General features: G+C 39.2%; 1 protein-coding gene across 2 annotated transcripts in view; it reads right to left on the bottom strand.

The window, feature by feature from the left end:
- The window catches only part of ACACA (acetyl-CoA carboxylase alpha), a 480,408-nt gene that overhangs the window by 85,886 nt on the left and 378,944 nt on the right, over nucleotides 1-15,578 (bottom strand). For both annotated transcript variants that reach the window (XM_077481395.1, XM_077481394.1), the window contains exons 45-47: nucleotides 14,699-14,842; nucleotides 12,844-12,964; nucleotides 6,903-6,999 (exon numbers count right to left, since the gene is read on the bottom strand). In XM_077481395.1, coding sequence (XP_077337521.1) covers nucleotides 6,903-6,999; nucleotides 12,844-12,964; nucleotides 14,699-14,842 — 362 coding nt within the window. The remainder of the gene's footprint in view (nucleotides 1-6,902; nucleotides 7,000-12,843; nucleotides 12,965-14,698; nucleotides 14,843-15,578) is intronic.

Genomic DNA, 15,578 nt, shown 5'->3' on the forward strand with positions numbered 1-15,578 from the left:
CCACATGAAGGAATTTACAGATATATTTGGACATGATTTTATATTATTTGATGTGTTTTGCACTCATTTGCACTATATTTATAAATGCAAGAGATTTGAGCTTGGTACTTTTGATGATGGAATGTATTCACCTATAATATTAAGGCATGTTTATGGGCTATGGCCATCATCTGGTTTAGACATAAATGATACGGTTATCACCGGATTAATTTAGCATCACGTTTTCTAGGCTGCACAACTCCAAAACTTTACTCATTAAGTGGTAGCGCAGGGGTTACACCTTCCATTTTGCAATGTCTAAATATACTTGCTCTAAAAAAAAAAAAAAAGGGACAAGGCCCTTCAATATTTGATATATTCCCTCTTTCTGAGCTATACATTACACACACACACACACACACACACACACACACACACACACACACACACACACACACACACACACACACACACACACACACACACACACACACACACAATATTGTCAAAAGTATTGGGACACCTGCCTTTACACACGTGAACTTTAATGGCATCCCAGTCTGAGTCCGTACAGCAGGGGTATGCGCAACCTCAGAACTCCAGCTGTGGTGAAACTAAAAGGTCGCTTGCCCCTGCCGTATGGTCTTGTCCACATCTGTGCCTGACCTCACAAATGCGCTTCTGGAATAATGGTCAAACATTACCATAGACACACTCCTTGTGGAAACCTTTGTATAAGCGTTGAAGCTGTTATAGCTGCAAAGGGTGGGCCAACTTAATATTGAACCATATGGATTAAAGTTCATGCGCGTCTAAAGGCAGGCATCCGGTTGACCATCCCCTCCTCTTCAAAAAAAAAGTTACCCCTTTGGTCTTCATGACTGCGCTCTGTGCTGGCTCTCATCCTACCTATCCCACCGTACCTTCAATGTCACTTACAATTCTACTTCCTCCTCTCCTCTTCCTTTCTCTGTCAGGGTCTCCCAAGGTTCTGTTCTTTGACCATTCCTATTCTCAATCTACATATCCTCCCTGGGTCAGCCTCCCATAGCTTTTAATATTGTTTCTATGCTGACCACACCCAAATCTATTTCTCCATCCCTTTGCCTACTCCATCAGTCTCCTCATGCATCACTAATTTACTAACAGACATATCTGTCTGGATGTCACAACACTTCCTCAAACTCAACCTGTCCATAACCGAGCTCATAATATTTCCTCCCCCACGTGTCCCTTCCCCTGACTTCTCTGTTAAGAGCAACAGCACAACCATCAACCCATCCCCACATCCCTGGGTGCTAGGTGTAATCCCAGATTCTGAACTCTCCTTTCACCCCCACATCCAATCACTTTCCAGTCAACTTCTGCAACATCTCTAAAATACACCCCTTCCTAACCAATGACACCACAAAGCTTCTAATTCACTCCCTGGTTTTCTCTCGCCTAGACTACTGCAACTCCTTTCTCATTGACTTACCTTTAAATAGGTTATCCTCTACTTACCATTATGAATGCTGCTGCCAGGCTCATCCACCTTACAAACCGCTCAGCATTTGCTACCCCTCTCTGCCAATCCCTCCGTTGGCTACAACTCAGCCAACAAATTAAATTCAAAATACTAACAATAACTTACTAAGCCATACACAATTTGGCCCCAGCTGCTTCACTAACCTAGTCTCAAAATGCCAAACAAATCTTCCCCTTCGTTTCTCCCAAGACCTCCTGCACTCTAGAACCCTCACCACCTCCTCCCATATTCGCCTCCAGGACTTCTCCTGAGCATCTCCCATCCTTTGGAATTCCCTACCCAAATCCATCTGACTATCTTGAATGCTATACACTTTTAGGAGATCCCTGAAAACTTTTTTCTTCAGAGAAGTCTATACTGCCTCCACCTAACAACTATACTTTAATTTTCTTCATCAGCTCATCCCCCACAGTTATTACCTTTTGTATCACTTGACCCTCCCTCCTAGATTGTAAGCTGTAACGAGCAGGGCCCTATTATTCCTCCTGTATTAAATTGTATTGTAACTATACTGTTTGCCCTAACGTTGTAAAGCGCTGCGCAAACTGTTTGTGCCATATATCCTGTATAATAATAATAACATTTACAAGCGTTTAAACAAATATATTAGGTCTATATCAAGATTTAGGGCTTCTACGGATGGGCTTTAGCCTGTATACAAGTAGTGTATGCAGAAAGCATTTACAAAGCCTAAAAGGACAATAATGTTTTTAATTGCCAGCAATAAATAAATGCATTGCTCTTACAAATTATTGAAATGGTGCCAAATAACCAATGACACATTATTAAATGTTTTAATAATTGTTTCAGGAAAACATCACCAACCAAATTCTGCATAGGACTTGGTGACAACGTTGAAATATGGAAAAAATACAACTTGGGAATACCTTTTTTTTTGTGATACAGGCAGGGGAACAGATTCATAGGGCAAAAAACAAAACAAAACATTTAACTGGAAGTTCCTCTTTAAACCTCCATGATACAAATATTTAATTGCAAAAAAAAGAGCTTATGACTTATGTAATGAAACTGCAAGCTAATGATAAATGTCTTTATTGGAGAATTATAGTTATTTATGGAATGGGGAAAAATGACTCAAAACAACTTCTGCTTTCCATTATACTTCATATAAATTTTATCAGTCCCTGCACATGGAGATGCTACATCTTGTTTTATGGCACATCCTCGGACTATAAGCCAGAGTATAATAAAAGACAATTTACAGCCAAGAACACATATATTACGAACATACAGTACACACAAAAAGATGAGTTTTGGAGGCACTTACAGGAACCATTCCCCAAAGAATACAGTTATGTCTATTACTTCCTTTTCTTGTCAAAATGTCACTGCTTTGAAAGAGACCAATTCCCGTTTTTCTACATTTGTTGTACCTTAGAGTCCAGCGGCTCAAAGTGAAAGGAAAGAAAAGTTAACTTAAATGTTTGAAGGCTTATTTAGTTAAGTGTTTTAGGTGCACCATAAAAGCACCTGCAGAGATGGCCTAATCAATGCATGTAAATCTAAGGGTGAAGAATTAGGAGCTCTACTAAAAAACCAACAAGCTGAAGAAAATAAATATAGTTGTCTTTATAAGAAAAAACTACTATTCTATAACATATACTTGAAAATCTCCTAAAGCACAACCGTGACACAAAACAGGCCATGCCTTCTACTCAAAGGATAGATTTGCCAGATACATGCAGGATTAACAAAGGCCAAACACTTAGAGCTGCCAAAATTTAAACTAAACTAGTGGCCAGGCTATGGGCAGCGCTGAAAGCTGAAAACTGGCCTGGGCAGGAAGGAGGGGGGGGGGGGAGGGGGTACCTGGTATTGAAGTGATTAAAGGGGATTTTTCATTTTGTTTCACTTTAAGCATCATTAAAATCACTGCTCCTGTAAAAACAACCTTTTTTTGAAAAAAAAAAAATGCATTGATACATGTCTACCAGGGCAGTACCCGAGCCCCCATACCCTTTATATGGCCAATAACTTGCAAATACAGTAAGCTCTCAAAATGGGGACTTTTTTTGTTTTTTCAAGTTCGGGTCCCATAGACTTTAATAAGGTTCAGGTCCGAACTTTTGTGATGTTCGAGAGTCCTGGCGCGAACCAAACCGGGGGGTGTTTGGCCCAACTCTAGTTAGAGCTAGCAAATACAGTACCTGGATGATTTGCGCCAACACTTCTTGCATGACTGTAGTAAAAAACCTAACCCAAGAAGACAGAGAAACGGGCCACACTCGACGGGGCTAAGGATAGACTCTAGGAGCAGAGGGCAACATAATTACAGGCTGCAGATGTTGCCTGCATCAGTGGACATGCTGCAAGCAGCAATGGAGAAGGTGAGGGTTGAATAGCCGGAGTTGACCAACGTTACTGTAGGCAGACATAAGGAATGGATTGAGAATAGTTCCCCTTGGCTCTTTGTAAAGCAGAGGTAGCAGAAGAGAGATGCTTATTTGCTCTGTATGACAGAATTGAAAGCATAGTTTGAAGCATGCATGTTATGCCACCTAGTAGATGTCAATGCTCAGTCCCACAGTGTTAAGCCCTTCAGTGGTGGAAACCATAAAGAGGGAATTTTAAAGGAATTTTAAAGGAACACATATGTTAACGAGATTATATATATATATATATATATATATATATATATATATATATATATATATATATATATATATATATATATATATATATATATATATATATATATATATATATATATGTAAAGGAGATGTAAACGAGATATCTTGACCAGTCTACTCACAGAACGAGTCTTCAGAGATAGAGCAAATGTTAAGGCAATGCCAACGGCTCTAGACCTGGAAAGTGATCTACGGCTAACTTTTAACCAGAAAAGAGTCTGGAAAATGCTTTACGCAGAACACAGTGCCCGAAGTTCCCTTTCAGGCTATCCCTCTGGTCTTTTCCAGTGGGGTCTGGATGTGACACTCCAAAAGCTATGCCAGCAAAAATACGGTTTTCTATTACACAGCAGAGCTGTAAAAATAACGTTCATGCTCCTACAACACTAGCAAAAAATTGAGGTATGCTGTTGGTAGAAGGAATAATTCTGGGCTGGCCTACAATTTTTTTATTTGCCAGTGTCCAATCCTCCTGTAGGTCACAGTATAACCCAACACAAAAAATGAAAAGGTGAACTAACACTCCCCACACCCCAGTGCCCACTGTACCTACCTTCATGAGTGATTAGCTGTCACTTCCCACACAGCTGATATAGTGGTCGGTGTATTTGAAATCCTTGCTCTTCCACTTCATCCTGTAGGGCTTCTGGGACAGAGCAAAGTGATTCTAACAATGCACTGGCATGTGACAGCTTTGATCATTTGGTAACGCTCAGATCCAATCCTTAAATCCAATCTTTAAATCTCTGGATCACTGCCCCGACTAACTGAGTAGGCAGTGACAGTTAATCAACCAAAAAGGTAAGTGCAGCAGAGACTGCGGGGTGAGCAGGGTGTAGGCTGTTAGTTATCTTCCTCTTTTTTTTGTGAAAAGGTCAACTTACACTTTAAAAACTTCTTGGGGGTGATTTACTAAAGACAGATAGGAAATTCACTTTGCAAAGTAAATTTGCCTAAAAGCTTGCTGAATGTGCTGAAGTTTCCATTTCCAAAGAATAACCAATCACGTGAAAGGAAATTACATAAAAAAAAAAAAAAAAATGTTTTGCTTGCACATGATTCGATTATGGAAGTCAGTGGAACTTCATCTAATTCACTAAGCATGGGGGAAAATTCTCTTGCAACCAAACCCCTTGTGTCCAGTGGATGAGCAAAAAACTAGACGCTACTCCAGCTGTCCCCTGAATAGGACAGTAAAGTGGGATGCATTTCTGTTTGAATAGAAATCAAATGGATTTACTAAATGCTGGAAGGATGGGAGATGAGTGTACTGTACTGCTACCCTTGGTTCAAACCTCAATCAAAATAGCATAATAATGCCCCATACACACTATCAGTTTTTCTGGTTTACAGGTTTACCAAAACCATGTAGTGTAAAGGCCTGCCTGATTGCATACACATTGAAACTCCTAAGGTTTGACCTCATATTATATGGTTTTGGTAAATCTGAAGGAAAAACTCAGCAGAAAAACTGATAGTGTGTATAGGGCTTTAGTGGTGCAGTTATGCTTTAATTAAATCAACTTCACTGCGATGCTGCTATTCAGCTATTGTTTTTACAGAAAACACATACCCCCAAACACAACACACATATTCTTTTAGTATGTACCTGGTTTATATTTAGAACAATAATAAGAATTAAAAAACTGAACTGCAGCATAAAGAAGAAAATTGCTGTAGGTTTTGAATTCTGTATTCCAATAGAGTGCAGAAAAGTACATTTCTAGTATTCTTCAGATCATGGCATTAAATACTGCCCAACACAGATGCAGTAAAAGAATCAATATCTGAAATTGCCTCTTGCAGGAAAATAGCCAACCAAAGAGATAATTTGTAAAAGTCAGCAATACTTTATTGACCAGTATTGACTGTGGCTAAACTGAGCCCGTGGTCTATATTTACCAAAGATGCCAAAGATCTGCTAGCTCTGGAAGAACTTTTGTAGTTTTTATTGGATAAAAGAGATTGCTTTAGTAATACCATGCCATTTTTCCATGGAGAAAAAAATATTCACTCACAAAACACAGAACTTACTGGCTAAAGAAATGTGGGCATATATACGATTTTTTCTTGGTTTACCATTTTGCTTTAAAACCACCATACCTTTTACACAGGACTAGTTGTGTTCATGTAAGGGCTCATTCAGATGGGCGTTTATTCCTGTCTTCCATACAGAGGCGTTGGCACATATGTGCGTGCATCCACCTCAGAGCTGCATGCAGCATAGAAGTTGATGCATTCACAGTGAATGCACAGACACAAACCATACACCCGCTCCTGTCTGTACGTCAGATTTTGAAATGTGACTGAGTCCATACAGCCGCTTGCGCATGAATCCACTTCTACTTGTCTGCACACAGCTCCAAGGTGGATGCACGTGGGACTAATTGTCCGTCTGAATGAGCCCTAATACAGATGATAGGAGTTTCTAAGCCTCACATTCTTCTTTAATATAAGCCGAATAGACATTATCTTAAAGGCTTCCCCAAAGACTTCTTAAATCCAAACATATGTCTATAATGTGGGCCAGCACTGGGGTCATTGGCTGGAATCCCAACCATAACACTATCTGTTTGCATGTTTTTCGTGTGCTTGTGTTGGGTTTCTGGGTAAATTGATCTAGTACTGTATGTGCATATAGATTGTAAACTCCTTGAGGACAGAGACTGATGTAAATACAGATTATATGTAAAGCAATGCATAAATTGTCAGCATAAATACCTATAACAAATAAGTAAGCCTACCTGGCTCTTCCAACCACTACAGTCTGGGCCCATGGCTGCATTATTTCCATAAATGATCCATGGTCAAAAAAGCCACTTATACATTGTCCTTTCTGACCTGCAGAAATAAGAAATATGATTACATATTTACATATGGCTCAATAGATGATAAATCTATGTTGAAGTGTAATATAATATGAGCCAGCACAAAAGACAGCCAGGGAACAGAAAAAAGCAGTTTTGATACACTACTCTGCAGGCAGTGGACTTTTTCCCTGCATCCTCACATCCAATGCTGGGTTATGGACCCTGCATCAATCTTGGTGGTATCACCCCCAGTGGGCATCTGACCCCCAGAACATGGGGACGAAGAGGATGTGGAGTCCAGTCGTGCAGCACAGAAAAGCCTGCAGGAGCAGAGGATTGCCATTATTTTACAGTTCAATGTTTCTAAATGTAAAATAATGCACCTAGGGGAAAAGAATCCCCTGATAGAGTACAACATTGGGGGTACAGCGTTAGCCAGCACTACAGAAGAAAACAATTTGGGGTTCTTATTTCAGATGATTGCAAAATGAGTAAACAGTGTGCCCAGGCAGTGGGAAAAGCAAATAGAATTCTAGGATACATCACTAGAGGGATCACCAGCAGGAGGAAAGAGGTTCTGGTTCCCCCTATATAGATCTTTAGTGAGACCTCATTTAGAATACTGTGTCCAGTTCTGGAGACCTCACTTACAGAAATATATTGATAAGATAGTTTGAGTCCAGAGATGGGTAACAAAAATAGTGAAAGGTCTGGGGGATAAAATATATTGAGGGCAACTTCAGGAACCTAATATGTACAGTCTGGAGGAAAGAAGGGAAAGAGGAGACATTGTTGAAAATTTAAATACATTAAAGGGATGAATAAGGTTCATGAGGGCAGTGTTTTCAATATGAAACCAAAAGCAAAAACACAGGGACATGACCTCAAGCTAACTGGAGGAAATTTCAAAACTGATCTTAGAAAGTAGTTGATGCTTGGAATAAACTACCAGCAGAGGTAGTGAGACAGTCAACAGTAAATGGCTTCAAACATGCTTGGGATAAACAGATTAATAGTCAGAAAATAAATTTAACAAAAAAATAAAGAGAAATGAAAAACAGCAGACTCGATAGGCTACTTTTTCTGCTGTCACTTCTCTGTTTTTCTATAGTAAGTAAAACTTAATTTTCCAGTCCTATAGACAAACTACCATTTAATCTAACTTTAACAGAGTTCCTCTAAAAGCATTCAAGAATTTGAAAAAAAAAAAAGGTTTAGAATATTAGGCTCTATCTGCATTACATATCAGTGGTTCTGGATGTGCATCTGGCCAGAGGGGGAAAAGCATGATTTACATGATTCTGCCAATGTCCTGAAATGAGGACTAATTTCCTTATTTTTAGGATATGTCATGAATTAAGACAAGGGATACCTTCTGGTTCTACTGTGCTCTGTGCACTGATTGGAGTGAGGGCTTTGTGATTGCTTTTCAGTCTGTTTCTTTGTTTGGAAAGATGCAGGGCAACTGCACTGAAGCCTCATTTTACTAAACAGAAATGTTGGGAAGGTTATAATTTACATAGGGACTTTGTTCCACAATGCAGGGGAGCATTCAGAAATGTTCTTCTTTAAACCACAGTCTTGATATTATTTCGTTTTCCTATGACCCTTCTGTTCCTTTTTAATTCCTTGCCCCCCTGGATCTTAACACCTACCATTTTGGGAACCACTTATTTATAATATGCCAACACAATACAGTTTTGAATTTTGGACTGAAAACCATATAGAAACAGTTGATAAATGAGCTTAAAGAAGAAATAACATTATTCTTTTTGCATTATTGCATTTTTCTATTGGAAAATTTTCATGTAGTAGTTTTTCCCATTTCTCTAGTTGACCTGCTTCCAAGGTGGACAGGGAACACCTCCTTGGCAGATGGCTGTCCAACACCACAGCTAGCAAAAAGACAGCTACTTTGCTTTGTAGTGCCTATCTCTGGCTCCCAGCACTTGCCTAAGGCAAGCATCAGGGAGAAGAATACAGCAGGACAATAGGCACATATGCCTCACTTCCCTCTACATTCCTCTAGCCAGTGTTTGCTTTGCTAGCTGAAGTGTTGGGTGACTGTGCATCAAGGAAGGAGGTGCTTTGCCCAACATTGCACCTAGTGTTACAGGGGCACATAGGGAGATGGAACAAGGTACTATATGTATTCCACCTCATGGTAAACTAAACAATGTAAAAAAGTGATAATTCTTTAAAATAAGAAATATTTTTAATTTTATTTTCATAATGTTATTTTAATCTTGTAGGTTTTTTTAAACTGTTATACAAATACAGTACTGGTATTATGTAAATCTTTACATTACAAAAAAAAACTGAAATACAAGGTACACTCTTGATTTAAAAATGAAAGAACAATAAGGTTTTTTTTTAAAAGATAAGCATAGCAGATGCTACTTCACTTCACACTCATCGGAAGACCAAGCTGCAAGGAGGAAAAAAGGGGTATGATTCATTCCATCTTGTATCATTGGCTGGAATGAGCATACAAAATATTCCTATGATTAAAAAAATATATACCGTATACAAATTCTATATATATATATATATATATATATATATATTTGCACACACACGGAATATATACATACACACACACAAACTTTGATTCAGCAGTTTCCATGTGACCAATCACTTCCTCCTAGCCTACAGCATCTATTTGATCCTTTGCTCCGGAAACCTAAAATATTGAAAACTAAAAGACTGCAAGCAGACTGCACAGAAAACAGATTCATTTGAACCCCAACCTCTGAAATCATAAGCCCAAAACCAATTAAAAGAATGTCTCCTAGTGCTGTAACCTTTGCTGACTTAAAGTGGCAGGCAAGACTGTTTTATCATGGAGAAAAAAGCCTTGTAATTACTATGTTCTACATTGCAGGCTTCTTGGCCCTAGTGTACAGTGTAAGCATTCATTCTAGACCTATCTTCCTATCATAAGACTGAGCTGCTGGTTTAGATTCTGGCCCAGTGTCTCATGTCATGTTGAAGAATCTCATAGCACTATCTTCTCTAATAAATGGCTTTAACTTTTCACCTAGGAGATATCTGCTTTAACTTATCACCTGGAATCATCTGCTTTTCTTAACGCCTCCACTAAATTAAAATCTGAAAGCACCCTGATTTGGAGCCAGGCTGGTGCTAGCCTTTCAGACAGCACGATGAATGGTCGCTGAGAGAATGTAAAAATATTATCCAAATAGAGCAAGCTTTGCTGGCCACCTTTCCTTCAAGGAGTATGAGGAAAGCTGCAGATTGTAAATAGCCAGCAAGTTAGGCACCATTGCTTTTCACATGTAGTCAGTAAAAGAGCAAGTCCCGCAGAAGAAGAAAACATCAAATCTCTGAAAATTAGATGAATCCGTGGAATTAAAATGTTAGCCAACCGTTACTGTTTACAGACTGCTTGGTTTCAGACTTCATTTTAGCCTATTACCTGAACAGACTTAGCAAGCCCAAATTTTTCCAGGTTGCATATATACCATCATTTGTTGTTTTTTTTTATGTTCAATTGTTAAAGCAAAAATGTATTTTATTTTGTACAGCATTTCTTGTTATTTGCACATCTCTCTAGCCCTATATTTCAAGAAGGCAACAGCAGTATTCAGAGACATCAACTTTCTGTAATGATCTCCTACCTGCTAGTTGGCTGAAAATCTTCTTAACCACTACACTACAGGGCACTTTCACCCCCTTCCTTCCCAGCCCAATTTTCAGCTTTCAGCGCTCTAGCGCTTTCAGTGACAATTGCGCGGTCATGCTACACTGTACCCAAATGAAATTGTTATCATTTTGTTCGCACAAATAGAGCTTTATTTTGGTGTTATTTATTCACGACTCCGTTTTTTTTTTTTGTGATATAAGCGCAAAAAAAGCGGAAATTTGGAAAAAAAACAATATTTTCTTTTTTCTATTTGAAAAGAAATCCAATAAAATCAAATGTTGTCATAAATTTAAGCCAAAATGTATTCTGCTACATGTTTTTGGTAAAAAAAATTCCGTTAAGTGTATAATAATTGGTTTGTGTGATCACGGACATATGTACGCAAATGATCATGTACATATGTGTGCAGGTGATCACGTACATATGTGTGCAGATAATCATTGGGACATGTGATTTTAGTGGGACATATGTGGGGGACATGTTTTTATTATTAGGGACATGTGTTTTTATTATTTGGGGACATGTATGTTTTGGGGACATGTGTGGGGACTGTGTTTGTACTGTGTGGTGTGTTGTGTGTTTACACTACACTGATGATCAGTGAGTAAAAAGCTGTAAAAAGCAGCCCATACTCACTGATCATCAGCCGGCTGCAGCGTTCTGCTCTCCTCTCCTCAGCGGTGACTTCCGTGTGAGGAGAGGAGAGCCGATTGCCTAGCAACCGGCTGTTTGTTTACATCACATGACGGCCGTGATTGGACACGGCCGTCATGTGATCAGGAGGGCCAATCACAGAGCCCTCCTGCCGATCTGAGATGTGCCGTGTCCGGGTGACACGAGCACATCGGGATCGCGCCGCTGCACGGGCACGCGCGCGCGCGATCCCGCTACTCCTGAATGACGTTCCTGAACGTCCTATCAGGAGTAGACGGCTCCCACCCGGCCGTATATATGCATTGGCTGGGTGGGAAGTGGTTAATAATGAGGTTGTCCCTGTGAACATCCACTCCCACCTTAAAGTTGAACTTTAGTTAAACATATTCTTTTATTTTTTGTTTTGCAGAAGTGACTTTACAATCCCCTTAAGCAGGAGAGACCTGCAAAGGCAGAAGATTTTTTTTTTTTTATCTTAATGCATTCTATGCACTAAGATAAAAAGCCTTCTGTGTGGAGCAGCCTAACACTTACCTGAGGGCCCTTACTGTCCAGCGATGTCCACGAGAGACTCAGCCGTCCGAGAGTCTCCTTTCTGATTGGCTGAGACACAGCAGTGGCATCTTTGGCTCCCAGTGCTGTCAATCAAAGTCAGCTAGCCAACCAGGGAAGATGGGGGCGGGTTGGGGCTCCTTGTCTGAATGGACACAGGGAGATTTGACTCAGGTGTTCCCATAGAAAGCTGCCTGCTGTTGGGGCACGGAACAGGAGGGAGGGGCTAGGATCACAGAAGAGGGACCCGAGAAGTGGAGGATCGCCACTGCAACAGAGCAGGTAAGTATAACATGTTTGTTATTTTTATAGGGAAAAAAAATAGACTTTACTATTACTTTAAACTCAATCTTTTTATTCTTCCAACATTTTATAACAGTGTACACTACGTGCAAAACATATGCATTGAAGTATACACTCCTGGGTCATTCCTGGTATCTGTATGAGGAGCTAAATGTCAGGACAATGTAACTCCTTCTATAGAATAACATTCTACATTGTGTGGTAAAGAGTGATGAGGGAGCATTTTCAGAATGGGATCAAATACCAGCTTCTCAATATCCAGATTTCTCAAACTTAGGCAAACCATAGTGTATTGTGACAAAGCTCATATTTCAGGTATTATTGCAATATTTTATGCACTATATGTGTCCATATAAAAGCAACCCAATGGTTAATTTGTATACATCTACATATATAGAGCATATTTCATTTTAAGTGGTTTATAAATAGTCATATTTCTTGAAATGTCATGCAAGATACTCTAAACACACAAAACTTACAGGTCACCATGAACAGCTGGCAAAGAATGGAATGGAGATGTGCTGGAATATCCAAAATATATAAGTAGTAAGAGAATCACTTAGCTCACCAGATACCACCTACACCTTATATAAATATTTATCAAATTTTTGGTTCCTCTCACCACTGTGAAAAGATGTAATTCCTTTTTACAATAAAACAATAAAGAAATCATGATAAATATAATAAAATGAGACATACTTGGGTGAGGTTTTCCAGCCAGCATCCATCTGGGATCGTAAGGAGCCTTAGTGGGAATGAAGTCAATTTGTCTGTCAATGGGATCCTTTGGTGTTAATATCGGAACAGGACTGGACATACACTGAAAAAGACAATATCTCATGAAGGAGAACATTTTCTAGATAAGCTGTCAGTGTCAGCAAATAGTCAAGTGATAATGGAAGTCATTCAAATGTGTGAAGCATATTACTAAGAACCAGATGGGTAGCATTATGCATATTAAATAAATAATTCAAAGTATTCCTAAATTATTTGGATGCAATGAAACAGAAAAAAAAAACCTAGCTTTTTTTTAATGTATTTTGACTTTTTTGTTCTGTACAGAACAAGTTAATAGACACAAACCAACAAAGTTTAATAAACGTATTATTATACATTTAAAGAGAAACTGATGTTATTTACGTAGGCTTGTTAATTTTGCAGGGGAATTTTTCCCTAGCTTAGTGAATGAGGTAAAGCACTGCTGACTTCTATCATCCAATATTGTACAAGCAAAAATACAATAAAATAAAATAAAAATTCCATGCACGTGACTGGGCATTCTTTTTAAAGTGAATTTTCACCACCTTACCTAAATTTAAGCTGACTATACATATCTGAAAGATTCCTCCATCCACGCTAAATGGAAAAATCTCCCACTGTGGCAATAGTAGTTTAACCTCCCTAGCGGTGATCCCGAGTCTGGCTTGGGTTGGGATTTTAGTTCCATGAGTGGTAACCCTGAGCCAGACTCGGGATCGCATCGCTGGATACAGGGAGGACACAGGGAGAGTTACTTACCTTGTCCCCTGGATCCTGCGATGTCCTCTGCGCTGTGTGATCGAGCTGTCCTCCGCTCGATTCACACAGTGCCTGAATGCCGCCGAGCTCCGTTCCCTGCGACGTTACGGCACACGGGAGCGGAGATCGGCGCCAAATTCAAAAAAGTAAAAAGACACAAAACACACACAGTACTGTAATCTTACAGATTACAGTACTGTATAAAAACATTACACACCCCCTTTGTCCCTAGTAGTCTGTGCAGTGCCCTGCATGCACTTTTAGATTATAAATACAGTTTTTTCTGCCTGAAATTTGGAGATTGTCCATAGCAACCAAAAAGTGTCCCTTTTTCAGTGTTTAAGGATTTGATTACATTATTGAATAATTTTTATTATTATTTATTATATTATAAACTTTATCATACCCGGGATATCTGCTAGACTCTGGTTTGAACAGATTTAAGAGAGTTATTCCTAAGAATTACAGGACTACAATATAAAACGTCAAATTTTCATGCAAAATAATTGTACTGCTTTCAGCACCTAAAACCAGAACTAATGATACCGCCAGGGAGGTTAACAGCTAGCCACGCCATCTATCAAAATACCATAACAGCAGCTGAACCTGATTGGAAGTAGCCACTGTTCGACTGATATCTTTCCATTTGGCTCCTTCAATTTAAGAAGTGGTGTGGAGGGGAGCATACAGGACCACCCATGCAGCAAATTTCAGATGGTTTAATCAGGAAAATTAATAGCTTAATTTAATAGCTTAAATAAAAATTTTCCTTGCATTCTGAACAGCCTTTTCTTCTTTGGTTATTCAATCCCATTGTGTCTTTGCTTTTCTCATGCATAATAGAGGCATGGGAAGGTAATGGAAGAGCCCCCTTAGCTCCTGAAATGCTAGCATATGCGGTGTATCTGTACAGTAAATACTCTCTAACACTGTTCATCTTGTATTTTAGACTAGGCCAAAAAAACACATTTTCTTATCATTTGTATAGTGAACTTCATAATTTAGTCACTGTATGGTGTACTTTAGAAAAACATACCTTAGGCAGATAAGAAAGCCACTGCAAAATAGTGTACACGCCTTCAAAGTCATCAAACACTGTGGCATGTGTGACTCCGTTGTTATGCATGATTTGGATTCCACCAAGCTGATTGTTAGATGTGTAGACTTCCCTGCCAAGAACCTTGAAAAATAAAAAACTAAATTAATTACAACACCAAGTACTTAATTAAATTTGTTTGCGGAGGAGATAAAAAGGTAAGATGGAGCTAAAGCCATATATCGACCTGAAATAACAAATCAAAGCAAATCAGTCACTCTTAGCCCCTGTACACACGGTCAGAGATTTCCACAACCAAATCCGTCGGATTTTGTCCGTCGGATCTTGTCCGAAACTGTTGCATACACACGGTCGGACAAAGTTGGCGAAAAAATCAGATCTTTCAGAACGTGATGACGTAATTTCGTTACGATGGGACTACATTCAGGCTAGTAGCCAATAGCTTTGATGTAGGAATTTGATCTGAGCATGCGTGGCACTTGGTCCGATCAAAATTCTCTACACATGATCGGAGTATGTCCGATCGGACCAGTTGGTCAGGAAATATTTCCAACATGTTGGAAAATTGGGTCTGACGGATATTCCGACGGAATCAGTCCGAAGCATACCACACACAGTCGGATTATCCGACGACACGGTCTGATAGGACACATTCCGACGGATTCTCCGACCGTGTGTACAAGGGCTCAAAGTATACAGTAAAAAACTTCAGGCTTTAAACTTTCCATTCTGGGCTATACAGGGGAAAAGAAGAACATGTATAAGGTCAAGGCTTTCAAAATTAAAATGAAACGCATAATGTACAAGTATCCTTTGAAATAAACTGTGTGTATTATTATGATTTGAGTATGTATTAGAT

The sequence above is a fragment of the Lithobates pipiens genome, unplaced genomic scaffold (assembly GCF_037356315.1).
Source record: "Lithobates pipiens isolate NorthernLeopardFrog02 unplaced genomic scaffold, aLitPip1_a1.2 Scaffold_16, whole genome shotgun sequence".
Lineage (NCBI taxonomy): Eukaryota > Metazoa > Chordata > Amphibia > Anura > Ranidae > Lithobates > Lithobates pipiens.